At 41.0% G+C, this 24,127-nt stretch overlaps 1 protein-coding gene across 1 annotated transcript in view; it reads right to left on the reverse strand.

Annotated features, from left to right (window-relative positions):
* LOC308080350 (gamma-aminobutyric acid receptor subunit gamma-3-like) overlaps nt 1–24,127 on the reverse strand; it is a gene marked incomplete at its 3' end in the record, with an annotated part of 187,194 nt that overhangs the window by 117,997 nt on the left and 45,070 nt on the right. Inside the window, exon 2 of the mRNA XM_080422174.1 lies at nt 16,340–16,407. Within this exon, the coding sequence (XP_080278300.1) occupies nt 16,340–16,407 (68 nt within the window). The remainder of the gene's footprint in view (nt 1–16,339; nt 16,408–24,127) is intronic.

Below are 24,127 nucleotides of genomic sequence, written 5' to 3' on the forward strand. Positions count from 1 at the left end.
ATAAACCCTGACAGGGTGATGCAAGACCCCTGACACGAAGCAGAGAGGTTTTGAACGAACCCTGAAAGGGTTTGTTTCTCAATAATGACCACCTACTGTTTATTGTCCCACTTATTACATGGCTATTTACTAAAGAAAATCAATCATTTGACCAGAAAATGTAACAAATATTTTTTTATTCATGTTCACTTCAGATGTTTTCAGAAAGTGTAATAATAGTGTACTGTTTGTACTGTACTGATTGTACTCTGCCATTACAGACCACAGAATGTTGTTGAATTGTGCATTCAACCAAGCTGTGTAATCATAACAGTCTAATGCACTGATTCCTAATGTGGGGTCCAGGGACCCTCAGGGCTCCCTGAGGGAGGGTTCCTTCAGGGTGGGGTCCAAATGCACCCTTACATGGTCTGTAACTCCGAGAGTGTACAAAATGGAACCAAATGGACCAATACGGATTGTCCATTTGGTTTCCATTCGGCTATTTGAAGAAATTTGTAAATACTCCAGTAAAGTAAAAGTACCTCAAAATTGTACTTAAGTACAGTACTTGAGTAAATGTACTTAGTTACTTTACACCACTGCCAAGAATCTTGTTCTTTGGTTGACCTTCGAGATCACCTTCGTCTCGACGCCATTTTTTCACTCGTGAGTTTGTTATCCAATATATGACCTGAGTAAGTGACCTCTTCCTTATTTGTGACTACAGTGCCACGACTCTAACCGTGAAGTGAAACACGGGGACTTGTTGAGGTCGATAATTGATCCAAACAGAAAGGATTCGTTTTTTCGGAGGTGCAATGACAATTTGTTGTCTGAGAGCCAACAGACAGCTGCTGCTGAGCTCTGTGCCAAGTACTCTTTCAACCTGAGACGAGCTGAGTCGTCCGCGAACAAGAACAGATTGCATTCACATGCCGACTGCCGAGTTCATGTCGTTTATAACGTAAATCAAAAACAGTAGAGGCCCTAGAACGCTCCCTTGGGGGACCCCACACTCTACCGGGAGGGAAGTGGACAGGGTAGCGTTCACCTCAACCACTTGTTCCCTTCCCTCAAGGTAAGATCTCACCCAGTTTACAGACGAGCCGTCAAAACCGATTGCCCTCAGCTTGTTCAACAGTATGGAATGATTCACACAGTGTCGAACGCTTTCTGACCCCCCTGGAACCCCCCACAAGGACCCCTAGGGGCCCCCCAACACCACTTTGAGAACCAATGCCCTATAGACTCTGTGATGGTGGCAGTGCTGGAAAGTAACTAAGTACATTTACTCAAGTACTGTACTTAAGTAAAATGTTGAGGTATTTTTTACTTACTGGAGCATTTCCAGTGTTCAGTGCTTTTACTTCTACTCCACTATGTCTCAGGGGCAAATATTGTACTTTTACTCAACTACAATTATTTGAAAACTTTAGTTACTAGTTCCTTTGCAGATATAGATTATATTATAAAACATACATTAGCCCTATTTTATACATACTGTACGTACATAGGCTATTTGAAAATAGACGATCTACAAGTCGATGCGACGCGTTGTGAGCTTGTAGATCGCCTATTTTCAAACATGTTAGTACTTTTACTTTTGTTACTTTAAAGGTAGGGCAAGTGATTTTCTTTGGTTAAAATAAGTGTTAAATAGCTCTATATTCTGATAGTACTCATTGCTATAGAGTGTCTGTTCAGTAACAGGAGTCTCCATGTCTCTCCAGCTCTTTATAAAACAGAAAATGCATTTTTGTTTCAGTTTCAGTTTCATTTCCAATTTTATCCAATAAGGATAGAGAATTCAGTCAGGATACAGATTAAACAAGTGAAATTGGAAGTGATGACACTAAGAAATGAGCAGGCAAAATGGGAACTGGAACACTATAAAAATTAAGCTGATAAATGGGTACTCTTTTCTGATTGGCTGAAATATTGTCACCTACCAAAAAAATGTATTTTCTGTTTATTAAAGTGCTGGAGAGACGGGGAGGCCCCTGTTACTGAACAAACACTCTATAGCAATGATTACTATCACAATATAGTGCTTTAACCTTTTAAGAAAATACTTTTTGTTTTAACCAAAAAATATCACTTACCCTACCTTTAAGTACATTTTGATGCCAATACTTTTGTACTTTTACTCAAGTAACATTTTGAACACAGGCCTTTTACTTCTAACAGAGTATTTTTATATTGTGGTATTGATACGTAAGTAAAATATCGGAGTACTTCTTCCACCACTGGATGGTGGACACGGACAGGTACGGTACTTCACCCCTGTGCAACCCCCCAGCGCCGTATTCCTCAGGTTGCTAGGTGACTAGAGCTCTGTCTCTCAGTGAGAGGCACATGCACAGTGTATAAAACTAGGGCAAACGCAGCAGGCGTGCGTGCATGAGGGAAACCCACTCACTGCGTTTACCATCACAATCTCTTTGCCTTAAGTCACCCGCGGCTCCCTATACCTACAGCACTGTTTTCCAAATGCTTGGGGTCACAGACTTATTTTGTATGGGCCCGTGAGTAGCCTAAATGTACATATTATTTCAAAAGATTAAAAACGTGTTTTTGTCAGAACTTTAAAAAAGGCAAACATTTTCCAAAATAATTTCAGACATTTTCAAAATCTGCAGATCTACAAGAGTTTGTACTGTGTTTATACTGCATTTTTGTAACACAGCTGAAGTGATAATGTATTTTTTTCCTCCTTTTGGGGGAGACACCACACGGTATTGAAAACAATCAGTGCGCTGTATGGATTGATTGATATCTTTATCTATCATGCAAAGACAAAATGATGTCACATGTAACACACATCAGTCCCACCGTAATCAAAAAGGATAGCGCAAAAAAGCTTCCTCGGTCCTTAGTATGAGGTTTGTATAAAGTCGTGTAGCGTGGTGCTGGTGAGCATGTAATGTATAGAGTTCATGCTGTTATGCTAATGATGAGGCCCTGGGCTGGGCACATATGGAGAAGTCTCTGAGTGGATGCTTGGGTGTACCTGCCACTCAAAGAGTGTGTGTGTGCGTGTGCGTGTGTGTGTGTGTGGTACATCAAATACTTACAATTACTATATAAATCATCTACAATGTCGATACAAAAGTCCTACAAAACCAAACAAAAACACAAAGTCTTTTAAAGAAATACTATTTTTCAGTGATAGACATTTCAGGAACCACAATGCCTACTCAGTTCCCTGTACACCTACTGTACGGTGTTTAAAACTAGGACGAATGCAGCATACATGAGGGAACCCCTGTGCGTTTATGGGGGATAATCTCTTTGCCTTAACCCATTAAGACCGGGAAATGCATCTGTCATTTTAGACTTTAACCACTTTAACCATTATTTGATACTTTGGCTATTCATTAAATAGCAGATACACAAGCTCATAGTGCGGCACGAGTGCCGCGCTATGAGCTTGTAGATCTGCTATTTTTTTTAAATCATGATCATTTTTGCAAATCTTTGAATATATATTTTTAAAGCGAACATTTGTAAGTCAAATCTTTGCTTCTGGAGGTCCGTGGAGCAAAATATTTTACAAATGTTCGCTTAAAAAAATATATATATATATATTCAAAGATTGGATAAATCTTCACAATTTTTTCAAAAATAGCAGATCTAAAAGCTCGCCGCGCTATGAGCTTGTTTATCTGCTAATGACACAGATGCGTTCCCGGATTGAATGGTTCAAGTCACCCAGCTCCCTACAGCAAGGTTTGGAACAGAGACAGCGAGCCAGGCAACACCCTGTACCTCACTGCAGTGGTGGAAGGAGAGTAACTACGCACATTTACTACTCATGTGTACTTCTACGCCCAGTATCTGTAACTTTTACTGCTGTGCTGTCTCTGACACATGCATTTCCCACGCAGGATCAATAAAAGGTATCTATCTATCCACAATTTGGAGGTGCTTTTTTTCAAAATTTTAGATTTCTACTCCACTACATCTCACAGGTAAATATTGTACTTTTTATCCCAGGAAATCTCTTCAATTAAAATAGCCGTTCTGCAAGCTCACAACGTGTCACAATGTGATGGTTGTGGGCTTGTAGATCTGCTTTTTGCTGTACGTTCTCCCCAGAATAGGGACATTAGGGTTCAAGTAGCCTCAGTGGTTAATATTAAAGTAGCATCGTCTCATTGGTCTCTTAGAGCCGTTTCACACTCAGGTCCCAGGTGCGCACTCCAGACCGCTTGGTTAGTGTGAATGTAGCGAATCGACCCGCGAAACGGGTAACCGTTCCGTTCCCGAAACCACCTCCGGAGGCTGTTTCGGATCCGGATCATGCGTTTTCGGGTACGGTACGCTGCAATGTGAAAGCAAGCGTACCATTAGACGGAAGTGGCCCGCTATTTGGAATAGGTGACGGTATATAAACTCGACAAAAACAGCCAACAAAAACACTGCTCTTCTAGCCGGTGCTACTGAATGAATGAAAACGCCCCAGAATGCATTGCGCACTTAAGGTGGGCTGGTGCATATTACTCTTAAGGTGGAACATAACAATTGAAATAATAATCAACTTATATTATGGGAGCCTTTCTAACAATTTTACTCATTCAATTCTGAACCGATTCTTAAAATTTAAAATTCTCTATTAGCTGTGAAGGGCCTTCTTTCATGTCTATCAGTCATGCAACATTGGCGGGTCTCCATCGCGCATTTCAGGTGCGCGAGCAGCGCATATAGTATATCTTGTGGGTATCTTGTGGAGTTTCAGCTACTATGCATCCCAGAAATATATAGCTTATAAGGCTTTGTAATTTGAAATTTGTAAGTAAATATGGTAACTCATTTAGATGTAGGCCTACGTAGGTTTATAGTTTCCCAAGGACTATAGCCGTTTCACTCATGATGCAATTTCTCTTTCATAACAGATACATACATGTGCCAGATAATCCCCACACCAAGAGAGTCAAAAAAGAAAAGACGTTGGATTGATGTACTTTATTTAGACATGAGACATGAGAAACAGTACATGGAAGTACAATTCACAATACAAGGTTTCAGTCATTCAGTCGGACTTCACTGTATAGGCTACTATAGTTGCCTTTTCATAAATGATATATTTTTGTACTTAAGCTGTCGTGAAAGTTTATAATATTTAGAGAAATTTAAAGTTTCAAATACAAAAGTATTAGTAGTTGTGAAGGTTAGCAAATTGGACATTTAGACTGAATGTTTCCTGTATCCTCATCTTGCGCTAATGCACACAAGTGTTTCACCAGGTTTTATTTGTGTTGTTTCTCATAAGCGTACATCCGTTGTCCGTCAACAACACAGAAGTCTGTGGCTTGACTTCTGTGCGCTCACTGTGTTGAGCGCTCAGTGCGTTCTCCCCGCTTCTGGGCGAGGCTCCCCAAAGACCGTGCACTTACATAGATCGCCTCCCCTCCCCAGCATAGCTCTCCAGCCGCAACCCTATATTTCTGCGTGACGACCACAAACATTGTTGCATAGTTGATGACGTCTGTGTCCACAGAAGAAACACTATGTGCATGCCGCCACCTATAGGATCGGGGGTATACATGCAAGTGTTCTTTGGTGCGATTGGATCTTGGGCAGTGTGAATGCTGGCCAGCCAAGCGTACTCGGGAACGCTTCGATTCAAACGGATCCAGTGAGAAACCGCCCTTAATTTACAGGTTCCGAAAGTGGTTCCAGGGGGTCCCCAACAAAAATTAGGAATTGTTTTTTTTATGGGGGTTCCTGGCACAGAATCCTTTCATAAGTGGGATCCGCAGCCTAGTACAGACTGTATCAGTTTGGGGGGTCTTTGACAGTGGTGGAAAGTAACTAAGTACATGTACTCAAGCACTGTACTTTGGTACAATTTTGAGATACTTTTACTTTACTGGAGTATTTCAAATTTTCTCTACTTTAACTTCTACTCCATTACATCTCAGAGGCAAATATTGTACTTTTACTCCACTACAATTATTTGAAAACTTGACTTACTAGTTACTTTGTAGATTTTGATTATTATTACAAAACATACATTAACCACTTCAACCCTATTTAAACGTCAAAGCTCACAAAGTGTCGCGATGTGACGCATTGTGAGTTTGTAGATATGCTAAGATTTTATACACATTTTATACATTTGAAAACTTATACATTTTGATACCGATACTTTTGTACTTTGAACCCAAATAAATGTTGAATTCCAGACTTTTACTTGTAACAGAGTATTACTACAGTACATTGTACAGTATTGATACTTTTACTTAAGTAAAGAAATTGAGTACTTTTTCCTCCACTGGTCCTTGACATGAAAATGTTTGAGGACCACTGTCTTCATTTATTCCGGCTCCAATCCCCCACTCTCATGGGTTTGCTTGCGTGTTTGCTTTCTGTCTGTCAGCTGTAATTAACGAGATTATTGTTTGCTTTCATCCTGGAGACATCCCATCTGTCTGTTTGGGGTGGCCATCAGGGTCCCTAGACTTTGAAAAACAATCTGCCTGAGGAGCTCCAATAATGAATGAAAAACACACACTCGTTTTCATTATTCCAGGCCTGTCTTATTGTCGTATTGTTGTTTTTCTTTTGCGTGTCTCAGGTCTGCATTCTCCCGACTGGAAGAATTTTCAATTTGCAACAAAGTTTGCTTAAAGGTAGGGTAAGTGATTTGCATTGGTTAAAATAAGTGTTAAATTGCTCTATATTCTGATAGTACTCATTGCTATAGAGTGTTTGTTCAGTAACCGGTGTCTCCTTGTCTCTCCACCTCTTTATTAACACATTGATTGCCAAGATCGCATCGATGCGTTCTTTCAAATCCATCGCTTGAGTGCCAGGATTCCAAAGAACACATTGATGCGTTCTTTTGAATTTTCATTGTTTAATCTGTGATCGCACGGTCCTGTTTATTTCTCATCAACACTTTCGTTTTCCACTTACGTCACACTCACCCGGAGCCGGATGTAAAAAATAATTTTCATTTCCGGGTCACATTGTTTTTCTCCCGTGATTTTCGGCAGGATAAGGAAAAACACGGTTTTTCACACGGTATAAAAAACGAATGGACAGCTCAACTTCTATTTTCTTTGGTCCGGGTGACTAACAGTCATCGTCGTAGTGTATCACATCGTTTTCAGGACGATCAGCGGATCAGGGACTGTCGAAAACATAACATCCTGTGAATGACCGGATATGACGTGGGCCTGTTTGGGAGGGGGCGAGCGAGGTGATCAATGTGTGGATTTGCTGCTCTCTACTGGTGGAACTGTCGTATGTGCTTAACACCATAATCAGAGAATTTATTTGAATGAAAAATTACAAAATAAAAAAACGCAAATTGCTGGCACAGGGGTGAGTACATTATGAATAAACTCTGGCAGTCAATGTGTTAAACAGAAAATGCATTTTCGTTTCAGTTTCAGTTTCATTTCCAATTTTATCCAACCAGGGCAGAGAACTCAATCAGGATACAGATTAAACAAGTGAAATTGGAAGTGATGACACTAAGAAATGAGCAGACAAAATTGGAACTGGAACACTATACAAATTAAGCTTAAAAATTTGTACTTTCTCCTGATTGGCTGAGATTTTGACACCTACCGGAAAATGTTTTTTCTGTTTATTAAAGAGCTGGAGAGACAGGGAGACATCTGTTACTGAAAAAACACTCTATAGCAATGATTACTATCAGAATATAGTGTTTTAACCTTTTAACAAAATACTTTTTGTTTTAACCAAAAAATATCACTTACCCTACCTTTAATTTAAATTGTTATTTTTAGAGCGGCAGGTATCGTTTCTGTCTCGGCGATATCGCGAGATTTGGCTGCCAGACACAGTCTCGTGATACTTTGGCCGTTCAGAAACATACTTTGTGCCCTTTAGATACCTCTATAAAATTAGACAGTGTACACATCGAAAAGCAAGTGATTAGAAAACAACCTGTGATATGTCGATTATATGACAACGGTCGCAATCGTTCAGAAATAATGTTTGTTCATGAGCTGGTCCAGCCGGCGCCATCCACTGCAATGTATTTCATCAAACTTCCGGTGCGAGGTTTGACACCCATGAGTGTCATGTCAATATATCTAGAGAACGGACAGACTTTAAATAACACACTCACCGCCAAAGGGGAGAATTCTCCCCTTTTCAGTCAATGGTCTGAACCGCCAAAGGGGAGAATTCTCCCCTTTTAATTATTTTCTTTTATTCTGTTTTTTAATTCCTAAAAAGTTTCTCAAATTTTTGAGTATAAATTTATAACCCTAACCCTAACGAATTAATAAAAAAATAAAAATAAAATAAAAAAATCCATTCACTTCAATGTTAAAAAATAAACGGACAAATAATTCACATTGTTTCTATAAAAAAATGATAAAAACCCTGGCAGTGGGTGATTTTATTATGAAAAAACTTTGGCGGTGAATGTGTGTCCCTTCCTTTCAAAAGCTTCCTTGTGATTTCTGTGAGCAGCAATCACACACAGGTGTGACTGCAGGCAGAGCCATGCAGTCAAGCCTTTTAATAATTAGGATGCTAATTAGGATATGTGGGGCTCTACCTATGATAATTGGAATGAACTGGCACACCCCTTCAAGTTACGAGGATTGGGATTCATCATCATAAGAACATAAGTTACGAACAATTCTGCCCTTTAAGAACGTTAAACCCAGACGGCGACGGTATATTTCCACTGAAGCCAGAAGGGAAAAGCACCAGGAGCGGCTGGATGTGAAGAGGTTGGTCAGAGGTGGAGTCCAGTGTGTGCTGTGTGACACTGGCTGTGTGTAGAATCCATTAATGCTCCTTGTGTCATATTGGATCATTATGGAACGCACGTCCCCACGTCCCTCCTGGGGATTCGACCTGGTTTTTCAATGTGGAAGTTTCACTAGTTACTACCAGTGGTGGAAAGTAAGTAAGTACATTTACTCAAGTAAAAGTACTGTAGGCCTACTTAAGTACAATTTTGAGGTATTTTATTTTTATTTTATTTTATTTTTTTGAAAAAAAATGTTCAGAACCCAAGATATGATGATTTGAAGATTTGCTGCTCCATTCACTTCTTGTTTAACTTCTTACTGAAAAAAAGCACTTTTTTTTTTACAATGAATTTTGGCTGTGGCACTCAGAGCCAAACTGCCATAAATAAGCATGGCATGAGTTAAGCCCCATTTCGGCCATTTGAAAATAGCCGATCTACAAGCTCACAATGGGTCGCCATGTGACGCATTATGAGGTTTTAGATCTGCTATTTTCAAAAGATTTTGTAGCATTTTATACATTTGAAAACTTGTGAAATGGGACATTTTGCATTTTTACTCAAGTATTTTTTTTATTCCAGACATTTACTTGTAACTGAGTATTGCAGTATTGATACTTTTACTTAAGAAATGTGAGTACTTTTTCCACCACTGCGGCTACTACTACTACTATACCTGTGCATTCATGCATAAACGCATCTTCATAGACAGGTGTACACACACACACACACACACACACACACACACACACACACACACACACACACACACACACACACACACACACACACACACACACACACACACACACACACACACACACACACACACACACACACACACACTTTGCTTTACTTTAAATTCAGAATAAGTCGATATCGTCTCTGTCGGGTGGAAACCTCAATATGCCCAAAATTCTAATTAAAAAAATGCAGAAACAGCAGATCGACAAGCTCAAAACACGTTGCGATCTGCTATTTTGGATACTTTTGTGTGACGCTGTAGTATGATCAAGTAGGGTGTTAATTTACAAAAAAAACACAAAAGTTAGACTACGGAGATAGCAACGATATGCTCCATGGAGTGGACATGTGCTGGTCTGAGAGAGAGAGAGGGAAAAAAACATATAAAGCAAATAAGGCCAAAGCATGCTGAGGCAAGCCAGGCCAGGCTGAAAAAATCTGTTGTTTTCTCTCTGGCGCCGTGAAATGGGCAAGGGGGGGGGGCTGAGAGAGAGAAAGAGAGATAGAGAGAGACAGAGAGAGAGAGAGAGAACCTCACAGAGAGTGCGAACTGCAGTGTCTTTGTACTCATCATCCCGGTGGAGTCAGCACCCCAGGGGGCTGTTGTGGTTTCACATCTCAGCGATCAGCGACCATGGGCTCCGACAGCGATGGTGGAGCCACTCGGCTCGGTGGAGGGGGGGAGGAGGGGGGGGGGGGGGGGGGAGTGGAGCGGTGGAAATGTCACGGTGGGGGTGGATACACTCACTCCACAAACCCCGGTCAGGGGTCCACCGCCCGGCGAGCAGCGACCATGGCATGGCAGGTCACACACACACTACTACCACAGTAATCTCTCAAGAACAGATTCTGCTCTGCGTTGGAATCTGTCGTGAAGGTTCGTCATAACGTGTACACACTGGGCTACAAGTGGGCGTGCCTTCAGATCAGGAAGCAGGCCGCGCTTTACCCAATCAAATGTAGTGGGCGGGATTTACGTGTCCGCCGATCCTTCCCCACTCGAAACCAACCAAAACTAATGTAACAATAGCGTCCGCGGAGTAGACAAAACCACGAAAAGATATTCACATTTTAACTTGCTCTTTTATCATAGAAACAAGTGGGCTTGTAACCAAAACGATCCATGTTCTCTGGGAGAAGTGGTGTTAGTGTTCCGTGTAGAAATATTGTTAGTGGGAATGAAAACATAGTCGCACCACCGGAAGTGAAACGCTGAAGGCAGACCAAAACCCCGGTTTCCTTGCGCACGGGTGCTCCGTCGTCATTGTCCCAGAGCCAAGTGAGATAGTACAAACAGCAGAGGGCGCTGTTTTTCCTTCTCATTTGGCTATGGGTTCCCAGATTGCTACCACAGTGGTTCTCAAAGTGGGGTCCAGGGGGGTGGGGGGTCCCCAGCAAAAGTAGTTAATATAGCATCACAATCATTTTAACCACTTTATCCATTTATACGTTGGCTATTCAAAAATAGCAGATCTACATGCATAGATCTAGCGTATCTATGTTCCCCAGGTTCAATGTTACCTAACCCTAAACCCTAACCCGTAAGGTAAGTGGGGAACATAGAACCATGGGGAACATAGGGATGACCCCCCCCCCCGCCTGCAGGCTTGTACATCTGCTATTTTTGAACATTTCTGAAAAATATCGAAAGATTTTGGAAATTTTGGAATAATTTGCAATTATAAATCTTCTCTTCTGGGGGTCCCTCACACAAAACCTTTTCAGATGGCGGTCCGCGGCCAAATACATATTCATTTGGGGGTCCTTGACTTGAAAAAGTTTGAGAACGACTGCATTACCTGCTTTGGGACTTCCTCAAGTCAAGCGTTTCGTCATGTAAACAAATTAGGTTACATTTGTTACACTCTCACAGTTACAAATGGATACAAGACTTCACATGTGTACTCCTGAATACCCTGCTGTGTTGGTGTTTGTACCTCTCACTCGCACTCTCTGATTCAGGGACTCCCCAGTATGCTTCAGGCGCGTCTGCAGTCTATTGTTGTGTTATTGTGTTATTATTTACCACGGGGAATGAGTTGGTGAGTTGGGGGGGGGGTTTATGTGTTATTCGTGTTTGAAGCCATCGGCGTGTGTTCAGTTAACCCATTCAATCCCGGAACGCGTCTACAAATGTCGTCTAAATCCTAACAGGTTTCTGAAAAACGTATGTTGCTATATCAGTGGTGCTCAAACTTTTTCATGTCAAGGACCCCCAAAATTATATGTATTTGGCCGCAACATAGCTACAACATTTAAATGACACAGATGCGTTCCCAGATTGAATGGGTTAATCATTTATTTTGTGTGTGTGTGTGTGTGTGTGTGTGTGTGTGTGTGTGTGTGTGTGTGTGTGTGTGTGTGTGTGTGTGTGTGTGTGTGTGTGTGTGTGTGTGTGTGTGTGTGTGTGTGTGTGTGTGTGTGTGTGTGTGTGTGGAGAAAGCCATGAGTGATAGGGATATCGCCCCCTCCCTCCACTCTCTGTGATGGAAAAAGTGGAACTGGTTTGGAGTTTTGTTTGCCACAAATAAAACGAGAATTCCTACTGTGAGATGCTGCCGTGCTTGATTGAAACCACACATCATTACAGTACAAGGAAAAAAGCAAAAGAGGAGGGCTGCAGTGTTCTAAAAGCCAGTGCTATTTGGATAAAAAAGGGGGGGGGGGATCAATCACGACTACATGTTTTGGCCTCACATACTGTAGGCCTTCTCCAGGGTAAGCAGAAAACAAAAAGGATGTCTTGTGAGCTTGTATATCGGCTATTCACACCAAAATGTTCGCTTATTTTTGCAGAATGTTTGCCTATTAAGGCATGCCCAGAATAGGGATGATATGGTTCACGTGGTTACATCTGCAGCGAAAAGGAATTCTGTGACAATCAACTACTGTATATAGATATAGAGATAGAGATAGATATAGATAGTGAGCTTGCAGATCTGCTATGTTCAAAAGATTTTTTTATACATTTTACACATTTGAAAACTTGATTCTACTTTTGGTGCTTTAAGTACATTTTGATACCAATACTTTTGTACTTTTACTCAAGACATTTGTTTATTCCGGACTTCTACTTGTAACTGAGTATTTCTACATTGCAGTATTGATGCTTTTACTTAAGTAAGAAATGTGAGTACATTTTCCACCACTGTCTTTGACACATATCAATTTGGGCGTCCTTGAAATGATTATTTTTTAAAACCACTGCTGTAGTCTAATAGGCTACTTTTAAAACACAGCTAACGAGACAAGCAGCTTTTGAGAACGACTTCGGTAAGTGAGCTCAAGTGACACCAGGAAGAGACCGAAGACGAGACGTATACCGCTTCCATGCAGAATGGGAAGACAATTCTTTTTTCATCATGCTGGACGGAAAATGTAATTGTCTCATGTGTGATAACTGCGCTGTCTGTTTTCATGAAGCTGGTTCTAAAGGTAATGCGACCGACCTCAGCCTCCTATGATGTGTGTGTCACAATATCGCCTAACACAAGAAATCATTCCGGGGATGGCGACATTATATTATATTAATATGTAATCTCCCCCTCGCAAAGGCCCAGCCTTCAGACACATTCTGTATCCACCACTGCTCGTACTACAGAACTGTTCCGACAATGAAAACAAAGCAAAATTTGCCTCATGACTAGGAACTATGTCATGTTGAAAAGCAACAGTCTGTCCTTGAACAGTTGGTGATTTGAGAGATGAAACGTTTTCATAAATATCGGGTCTAGAATGGGCTGAAGTTTGTAAAGCGCACAGATTTTTTCCCATGACATAAACTGTAGTTAACAGAGAGCTCTCAAGCAGTAAACATTTATATTACCATGTGGGCTGTGTTCTTTGAGACACAAATACGGCTATTAGGCTGCGTGGTCGAGTCCACCATTGTCTTGGAGGTGCAAACAACAGCATTGAGCTTGTGAGATGGATCATATACACAGTGATATCTTTTTTCAGTCCTAGCGCAAAACTATGGTTATACATCTAAGTGGACCTCCAATATGAAAAATTAAGACCAAACATACATTTTTCTGAGCCACAAAACAGACCCAAATCCATGCACAAAGCACCATCGTTTGTAAATAGGGGATTAAAGCTTGAATGCTTTAGATGTGCTGCATTGATCCGTGGTCAGACGGCACTTTTCATAATTTCGGGTAACCATGGAGTAGCTATTTTCTCCCATTAAATGTCGTCGCAATTTTATCTTTCATGTGACTGTCTTGTATCTCATGGCATTTGTTCAAGCCTTTCTTAATGGGATCTGCATTGATCTACCTGCCCATTAGTGTTTTTGATGTTTTGCTTTTAAACCTCTAGCTCTTTAGCCCCAACTTGACTTAACCATGACAATGCAAAAGAAAAAGGAACAAAATGTCTTTTTATCTTATGAAGATAAAAGAAATGGAGGAAAGTTCACTTGGAGTGCAGATCTCCGCCAGGCCGGGTTGCCTACCCAGGAGGTGTACTTCCAATAATGACTGAATGTTACGTTCATGATTTATGGTGTCATTGGTGTACAGTTCAGGGGTTATAGGCCAAAACGTGAGGCAGCCTGTTATAGTGCCTGAGATTATCTGTGCACGCACGCACACGCACACACACACACACACACACACACACACACACACACACACACACACACACGTCTCTGCCTCCCGGCCGTTCTGGTTTAACACATTGTGTGCCAGAGGTTTATTAAAATAGGGTACGTTCAGTGCCAGCATATCTTCCATCCACTTACGTTGATGTTTCGTGCTGTAGAAGCCCCGACGCGGAAGTGCATGTAAACAAAGCATGTGTGCGAGACGGCGGAGGGTCCCGACTAACGCCTGGAACAATAATATTTCTAACGCGATCCTCCATTGCAGAGTGATCGCCGATCAAAAACGGCTCACTTCCACCACGTTAAAAAGAAATGGAGATATTAAGCTTTTAGTCAAGGAGTTAACATTGGAGCGGCCGAGCGGAAGCATTTTTGACATGGATCGACATCCGGCCTCTCCTTCTCAGAGACTCCTTGGATTGATCCCAAAGTTTCGTTAGAGCGCCCCACGTGGGAAAAATACATTTTTTTTAAAAAGGGGCAAAAACGGTCCGGACCGTTTATGGCACATGACGCATGGCTTCTCAAAAATGGTCCGGACCGTTTATGGCACTCAATGTGTTAATTGATGAAAAGTTGGGATTTTTGTCTCCGCCAGGCCGAAAGGCATGGCGAGAGAGTATGTTTTGCCCCCTGTCCGTCCGTCCGTGTGTCCGTCATTCTGTCTGTGTACAGCTAATCTCTGGCACCGTTGGCTTGCTCGCAGTGAAACTGTGCACACACACTCCCTGGATGCCAGAGCAGAACCTCTGCCCCACATTTTTTACATGGGCCTTTTATAGCGTCACCAGGAGACCGATTTGTGCAAAACATATTTTTTGACAGTACTCCTACAGATTTTGTCCAAAAATCCCGTAAATCGGTACACAGTATCTCTATAGTCATTAAACGAAACAAGTCTTTCAGATTTTTCATATTCCATCCTGATTGGCTAAAAATGGTTTCCAAAGTTTGGAGGAGTGCTCCGTTTAGAAAAAAATGCCTCAAATCATGAACAGAGCATGCAATTTCCTTGAAATTTTGCATGCATATTTCCACTATGCCAAGGAAAAAATGCCACTTGAAACTTTTCAAATCAGCCTCATGGTGGCGCTATAACAGGCCGATTCGTGTTTTGACCTGTAACTGCACCGATCTGTGTAAAACTTTGTAAGCGCACTCCCTACAGGTCAAGGAAAAACCTTTGGCCTGCATTTTTCACATCTGCCTTTTATAGCGCCACCAGGAGGCCGACTTATGTAAAACATTTTTTTAAATATTACTCCTTCCGATTTAATCCTAATTTCACGCAAATCAGTACACATGATCTCTATAGTCATGTGATCAAGACGAATGTGTTTGATTTTTCATATTCCATCCAGATTGGCTAAGATTTACATCTAAAGTTTGCAGTAGTGGCTTGTTTTGAACAAAATGCCGCAAATCATGAATGCAGCATCCGATTGCGGTCAAACTTTGCACACACATTCACACTATGTTGAGGAGCAAATGCCACCCTTTTAACATTGGCCTGTTATAGCGCCACCAGCAGGTTCAATTTAGCAAAACATTTTTTTTTAACAAAATGCCTCAAATCATGAATGCAGTGTCCGATTGCCGTGCAAGGCCTAAGAAGAAATGGCACCCTTTTCACATTGGCCTATTATAGCACCACCAGGAGGCCACAATAACCTACCTGACCTGGCGGAGATCTGTGCTCCGAGGAGCACTTTTTCTAGTTTGAAATCGTTTGATATCTTTTTTTTGTGTAGGAAACGGAGAAAAAAAGATATTTACTTGCGACCTATGAAAATTGGTCCGCGACCCAATGTTTGGGAAACAGTGGTATATGGAACCTGCTACAACTCAACTGATTGATGGTTGGGTCCAGCTTCTATTCAGCCAGCTCTCTATGGAGTTAACACAAGAGCTAATTGACTTGCAAGGCTTGAAGGTACAGTAACTCATTCCACATAACAGCTGCAGAGCATAATAACGAGTCCTTTCCTTCTGAATCATTGTTCAAAGTATTGTGGAACTCAAAGTATTGTTGAACTCCCTCAGGTGGAATGACAGTATATACTGTACAGGTACGTTATTAACCTTAGGAAAGTAATGACTGTAGATATTTGGGTACCATCTTGTTCACAATCCGATAAATGGTATCATAAACGCTATCGTCTATGCGATATGTTTATGTGTACAGAGGGAAAGAGAGAACACAGCCAGAGAGAGAAAAAAATACATATACTGTACATAAAAAAGGTTTACAAACTCACCATATCAATTGACGACACAGGGCCGATGCTGTTGACATAAATGCCCACATCGATAACGGTTGGTTTCACTGCAAGCATAAGAGAGAAAAGGGGGAAGACTTCAGCATATCTACATGGCAAACAGAAGTAGGCGACTCACTGTTAACAGCAGTGGTGCAAGGACTACTGAAACGTAAAAGTATCAATACCACAATGTAGAAATACTGTTACAAGAAAAAGTCCGGTGTTCAAAATGTACTTGAGTAAGAGTACAAAATAATTGGCATAAAAATATACTTAAAGTACCAAAAGTAAAAGTACCCATATGCAGTAGGTCAAGTTTGTCATGTATAAACATCTTTTTAAAATAGCAGATCTACAAGCTCACAACGTGTCGCAATATATAGGGTTGAAATGGTTAATGTATATTTTGTGATAATATTCTTCAAAGTAACTAAAGTTTTCAAATAATTGTAGTGGCGTAAAAAGTACAATATTTGTCTCTGAGATGTAGTGGAGTAGAAGTAAAAGTATTGAAAATTGGAAATACTCCAGTAAAGTAAAAATACCTCAAAATTGTACTTAAGTACTATGTACTTAGTTACTTTCCACCACTGAACAAAAGTAGACGACTCACTGTTAACAGTGAACAGTCACCAGTGAAGTCATGCTATTCTTTCAGATTTTCTTTTTTAGGTAATTTAGTCAGAAGTTCATGGTTATCAATATAATAAATGACAATGTCTTGTCAGACAGACGAACAGTCATGCATCCATAACACGACAGGCTAGGCACTAGAAACAGCTGCAATGTGCCACTGCACTTCCTGGAACTGTGTGTACACCCTGCAGTGAATGTTGCCAAGCAACAAATCTAATTGTGGCCGGTGAGAGGATGTCTTAGGCAAATTTTGCTTAGCAACGAGATTTGGTTTCAGGGAGCAAAAATTGGATTATCCCATTTAGACCCGGAACGCATCTGTGTCATTTCTGGTTTTCTTTGGGCTATTCAAAAATAGCAGCTCTACAAGCTCATAGCACGGCACCGAGTGCCACTCTATGAGCTTGTAGATCTGCTATTTTTTTTTAAAGAATCTTGACAATGTGTGCAAATCTTTGAATACATTTTTTTACTCAAATCTTTGCTTCTGGGGGGTCCCTGGAACAAAATATTTTCAGATGGGGGTCCACGGCCAAATGCATATAATTATGGGAGGTCCTTGATATGAAAAAGTTTAAGAACCACTGATATATAGCAACATAAGTAAAAAAAATTAAATAAAGATTTAGAAGACAAAGACATTGTAGAATGCCCAGAAGCAATAAGATTTGAGTTACAAATGTTCGCTTTCAAAAATATATATATTGAAAGATTTTCGCGATTTTTCCAAAATAGCAGATCTACAAGCTCATAGCGCGGCACTCGGTGCTGCGCTATGAGCTTGTATATCTGCTATTTTTGAATAGCCAAAGAAATCTAAAATGACAGAGATGTGTTCTCGGATTGAATGGGTTATTGGAGACATGGGAAAAGAACCAGACCTCTCTCTCTCTGGTCTGGTTCAAACTTTCTCCTTTCTAATTTCTTTCTTTCTTTTCGTCTACAAGAACTGAATGAACCTTACAGTGTAACATATTTCACAGGGTCTGGATTTGTTTCCATAGACTACGGCTCCAGTTCACATAACGTTCACATAACCTCATTAGAGCTCAGGAGACGGTACTAACACACAGAGATCTGGGAACCCACAACTCACACTTTCAAACTTTTTTCTAAAATAGCAAAAAGATAGCAGATCTCCAAGCTCACAATGCGTCGCTACGCCAGTGGTTCTCAATGTGGGGTCCGGGGACCCCCAGGGGTCCTTGGGGGCGGGTTCCAGGGGGTCCCCAGCAAAAGTAGTTAATATAGCGTCACAATCATTTTAACCACTTCATCCATTATGTGTTGGCTATTAAAAAATAGCAGATCTACAAGCTCACAGTGCAATAATTTGTGGCTTGCTTGCGAGCTTGTATATCTGCTTTTTTTGAAAAAAAAATTTTTTAACAAATCTTCTCTTCTGGGGGTCCCTGGCACAAAACCTTTTCAAATGGGGGTCCTCTGGCTAATATGTGTCAATTTGGAGGTCCTTGACATGAAAAAGTTTGAGAACCACTGTGCTACGAGGCACGTTGTGAGCTTGTAGGTCTGCTATGTTAGCTTTTTTATGACGTACCTCCCTCTTCAGGGGTGGTTCAGGTCATAATGTAGAATTTATTTTGTAAGGTTTCAAGCATCAGGGCTCTTCTTCAGACCTAGCCCTGAGGGCCAAATACATTCTGCCAATGGGAATACTATATTGGTGTGCAGATCATATTCTGTTTCATTACATGTTAAGCCTTTGATCCAGCACCCCAGACTAGAAGGTCAGGGACGTGCGTTGTCTCTTGTCTTTTTCTCAGGTCATAATGGAAGCATAAACAATAAAACTCATCAAAGAACTTGACAGGTTATGGAAAGTTTTCAGGTTATGGAAGGCTGTGGGTTTACCCTTCATAGTCGAAAAGAGCAGTGGTGTAACTAAGTACATTTACTCAAGTACTGTACTTAAGTACAATTTTGAGGTATTTGTACTTTACTTGAGTATTTCCAATTTCCAATATTTTTACTCCACTACATCTCGGATTCAAATATTGTACTTTTACTCCACTACAATTATTTTAAAACATACGCTACTAGTTACTTTGTAGATTTTGATTATTATTACAAAACATACATTAACCACTTCAGCCCTATATACATTTCGGCCATTTGAAAATAGCCGATCTACAAGCTCACAACGCGTCGCGATGCGACGCGTTGTGAGCTTGTAGATCTGCTATTTTCAAAAGATTTTTATACATTTATAAACTTGTGAAATGGGACACTTTTAATTCCGGACTTTTACTTGTAACAGAGTATTTCTACATTGCAGTATTGATGCTTTTACTTAAGTGAAACAAATGTAGTACTTTTTCCACCACAGCAAAGGAGCCATAAGATTCAGTACGGCGTCAGGAATACTATTTGTACACAAATCACTACATCTACTGTACATGCAAGTGAGTGCAAGACGACATCTGATTGTTTAGCATTTGGAAGTGATGATCACTACATTGTGATATTGTCTTTGAAAGTGATTTTCATACTACAGCTAAATTAAAGGAAGAGGGGTGATTCGATTGTGTGTGAAAAGTTTCAAATGTTTCTTAAAGATTAACTTATGGGGATCTGAAATCTTTCCCACCACCTTTATTATGCAATAGAGGTGTGCACGTCTATTAGGCAACAGAACTACAAAGAAATGCCTGAGTGCTAATTTATCTCAACGCAAGTCTAAATGATAACAACACTGCATCAATTGATAACACTGCATCAATTGTTTGCCATAGCTTTGGGACCCTGGGAATCAAGACATCGGATGATTTAAGTATTATTGGATACATCACTGAATAAATAAGACATCATGAGGCGACGCGTCAAGTTTGATGACACCAACTTCTAAAGGCTTGTCGGAAACCAGCGGAGCGTGATTGAAGTTACTCGTGGGTGAAAAAAAAACTCTCATCAAAAATGTATGAGGCGAATTTCATGCTTCGTTCTGGCGTTAATTTAAACAGTGTTGTGTTTGCTGTTACATCGCTCTGTCACCGACAGCGCATGCTTGAACAGCTTTCTTCAGCTTTCTTTTGTCAAGCTCTCAATCTCTTTCAAACACACACCCTTTGACTGCTACAGTACTCAACACAGCACAGACCGACTTTTGTTCAAAGTTATTGTACAAAGTCAGATTGAGATGTTTTGCTTGCACAAACGTTGGGAGGCATAATCTACCTGTGTGCGTGCGTGTGTGCGTGCGTGCGTGCGTGCGTGTGGGCTTTTCTTCACACAAACACTAAATTGCATCCCTAGGAGTAACTAAGTAATGCCATCCTCTCCCTCAGCTTATGCCAAGGTGCAAAAACAGAAATCTTCTCAAGGTCTAACAGTAGCAGAACGTAGCTGCATACAGACGGCAGGTGTTGATATGGGTACAGCGCATGGGGGCTTTTATTAAGAGCGCATCATTAAGTGCATTGATGATGTTGAACCGAAAAAAGACGGATGTTCGGATTGTTACCCTAACCGGCAGAAACCAATGGACCATGGATAAATGCTGAGGTAAGTGCTGCACGTGGGGCCTACCCGTGGCGTGGAGTCCTCCCACCATCAGATGGGCTCAGAAGGAGTTTAAATGGTGGACCAGTTCAACAGCGGTAACACCAGGAGCATGTGGCAGTCACGCCAGACAATAACTGACTGCAAGGCAAAAACCAAGATGCATACAGAACCCGCCTGCAATCCTCCCCAACACCCACTCTGTTTGAGACCGCCCCCACCAACAACAAACACCAGGCGAGGTCAATATATCACCCGAGGAGACGAACGGCACCAACACCAACCAGCTACAGGGGCTGCAGCACCTGCACCGCACAACATCCGTTGTCTGAAGAAGTTTGTTGCAGAACCCCCGCATCCGCAGGCTTTTTCTACAACAGCTCCATTAAAAGTGTCTTGACAGGCTGTGTCACAGCCTATGGGAACGGCACGGCCTGCGAATTGAAAAAACATACAAGTGGGTGGTGGTGCGGCTAGCCCAGCGCAAGGTGGGAGTGCGTGGTCAAAGCTCAATGTATCATCAAGGACAATCAGTGATGGAAAAAGTACTCATATCTTTTACTTAAGTAAAAGTATCAATACTGCAGTGTAGAAATACTCTGTTACAAGTAAAAGTCCGGTAATCAAAATTTAGTAGTACAAAAGTATTGGCATCAAAAGTTTTTCAAATGTATAAAAATCTTTTGAAAATAGCAGATCTACAAGCTCACAATGTATCACATCGCGACGCATTGTGAGCTTGTTGATCAGTCATTTTCAAATGGCCGAAATGCATATAGGTCTGAAGTGGTTAATGTATGTTTTGAAATAATAATCAAAATCTACTAAATCTAACTAGTAACAAAAAAAATCTAATAATTGTAGTGGATTAAAAGTATAAGATTTGCCTCTGAGATGTAGTGGAGTACAAGTAAAAGTACTGAAAATTGGAAATACTAAAAAATCCTCAAAAGTGTACTTAAGTACAGTACTTGAGTAAATGTACTTAGTTACTATACACCACTGAGGACAATTGCAGTCACAGTTCTTTCTTTTTACCCAGCCTTATGGCATTAAGTTATGCACACACCTGCATATGGTACTAATGTTTCTAGATGGCATGTACACACCTGCATATGATGCTAATGTCGTAAATATAATGTATATACAGTGCCTGCTTTCACATACGCTATCTGTTATGTACAATATTCTTTATTTGTTCTATTTAAAATGTTTTCTATCGCTTTCCCTTTGCTCTCACTCTACCCTCTGTCCTGTCTCTTCTCACAGAATACAACAAAAAGACAAAAAAATATCATCCACTGCTTTACACCTGTAAAACTGATGAAATAAAACTGATGCTGGATGGACTGTAGATTGGTATTCTCAGCTTGCACTTCCTCTCGATGCTAATAGAAATAGAAAGGTGTGTGTGTCTATACACACACACACACAAGACATCTCAGTCCATGCTTTTCAAGGCAAGATATTAATAAAATAATTCAAGTGTGTGTGTGTTATGTGTCAGTGTGACATCTCCCAAGGGTTTTAAAATGCAGTGCCAATTGAAACATTTGGTTAGCATGGGTCCCCTGGGATCCGAATCTGTTCCGGTCCGGCTCATATTCATGTCATGCTCCACCAACTGGACAATTTGGTACAAAAAGGCACATTTGGTTCTCAAAGTGGGGTCCAGGGACGCTCAGGGTTCCTTGAGGGGGTTCCAAATGGACCCGTACATGTCTGTAACACTGAGAGCGTACAATTGGAACCGTACCCTCTCAGTTATGGGGGTCAATGAAAGTTCTAAGAACCACCGTTCTAATGGATCCGATAGGATGAATGGCTGTCAGTGTATGTACAGTATCTTACAGACACAATTACAATTACTGTTATCTTTACATTCAAAGACCAAGTACCTGTACATTCATTCCTTACACAATGGTTTCTTTTTTTCCCCTTTACAGAATTTCACGTCAGGAATCACAGTATGTTAGGAATTAATGCAAATTATTTCAACGTAGCGTCCCTATTTTGGGCTAGTCATTATTAGGCAAAAACTTTTAAAAAAAATTGAAAAGTAGTGAAGATAACAGATAACAGAAAGACTATTTTTGAACATTTCTTGAAAAAAGTGTTTGAAACATTTTGAATAATTTGGATTAATTTTTTTACAACACAAATCTTCTCTTCTGGGGGTCCCTTCCGATGGGGGGGTTCTCGCGGCCAAATACATAGCATTTTGGGGGTCCTTGGCACGAAAAAGTTGAACAACTACTGAATTAGAGGGCAATTGTAGAATAGGCCTCAGGTCAGGTTAACCACAGCAGTCAATGTACAGTATGGACATGGTTTGACTCCTGTCCCTCAGCTGCAACACCAGTCACGGTTCAGTGCACATGTATTGAAGTGAAATGTTGAATTGTACAGGGGATTCAAACCCACTTGGCTCTTTGGTCACAGGCTAAACTTCTCTACCCATCTGAACCGAGGACGACTGTCCGCGATTTCTGCGCCTCCCGCGGCCATTTCCCCACGTCCCCCCACACGTCCCCTGGGCAATGTGGGCCAATGTGAGTGCAACGGCGACAATGCACAGAATAAATGCTGAGTGGACCTGACATATGTCACAACGTGGCCCATTCATGCCTGACGTGGACTTACACTGCGATGCACAGCACTGCTGTACGCATTCACACTTCACAAGGGCTATTTCAGTGTTCAGTTGACAGATTAACCTGTTAAAGACCTGAGGGCGACTCTACAAATGCCTTACCAAACCAGTAGTTCTCGTGCCAAGGACCCCCAAATTGATATAGGCCTAAATGGCCGCAGAACCCCATCTGAAATGTGTTTGTGCCAGGGACCCCCAGAAGAGAAGATGTGTGTAAAAATTCACAATGTTTCAAACAAGTTCAAGATTTTTCCAAATTGTTCAAAAATAGCAGATGTACAAGCTCGCAGCACGGCACGAAGTGTCGCGCTCTGCTATTTCTGAACAGCCAACGTAAAATCTAAAATGACACGGCTGCTTTCCTGATTTTAATGGGCTAAAATGAATTAGTTCAGGTTCATCATAGTTCACAATTCAGAATTCAGTTCCACACTCCCCAAAAATGTAGTTCAAATTTATTTTTCTTTCTTTTTTTCCTGCTACACCAAATCTCATCACCAAAAAGAGCCAATCTACAAACTCACAATGCATCACATTGTGACGCATTGTGGGCTTGTAGATTTGGTATTTTTCGCCTATTACGCCTTATTATGCACAGAATAGGGGTGCTAGGGTTCATGTGGTTAATGAGGTGGAATCATTTGTCAACCTCCTCCTACCCAGCCAATTAATTACTGCAGTGGTTGTCAAAGTGGGGGCCAGCAGGGACCCTCAGGGTACCTTTAAGGGGGTTTCAATGGACCTAAACTGGTCTGTAACTGCGAGAGTGTACAAATGTAACCAAATGGACCCTTATGGGTCCATTTGGTTCCATTTGTACACTCTCAGAGTCATGAAATTAAAACATTTGACAACGACTGAATTACTGTGTAATACTAGGCTATAGAATAAAGAATGAGGAGACCAGACCACTATGTAATGCAAAAAAAAACTTTTTTTAAACCTTCAAATAATGCATCCAGCAATGTTCCAATGGT

The sequence above is a fragment of the Gymnoscopelus braueri genome, assembly GCF_963280865.1.
Source record: "Gymnoscopelus braueri genome assembly, chromosome: 24".
Taxonomy (NCBI): domain Eukaryota; kingdom Metazoa; phylum Chordata; class Actinopteri; order Myctophiformes; family Myctophidae; genus Gymnoscopelus; species Gymnoscopelus braueri.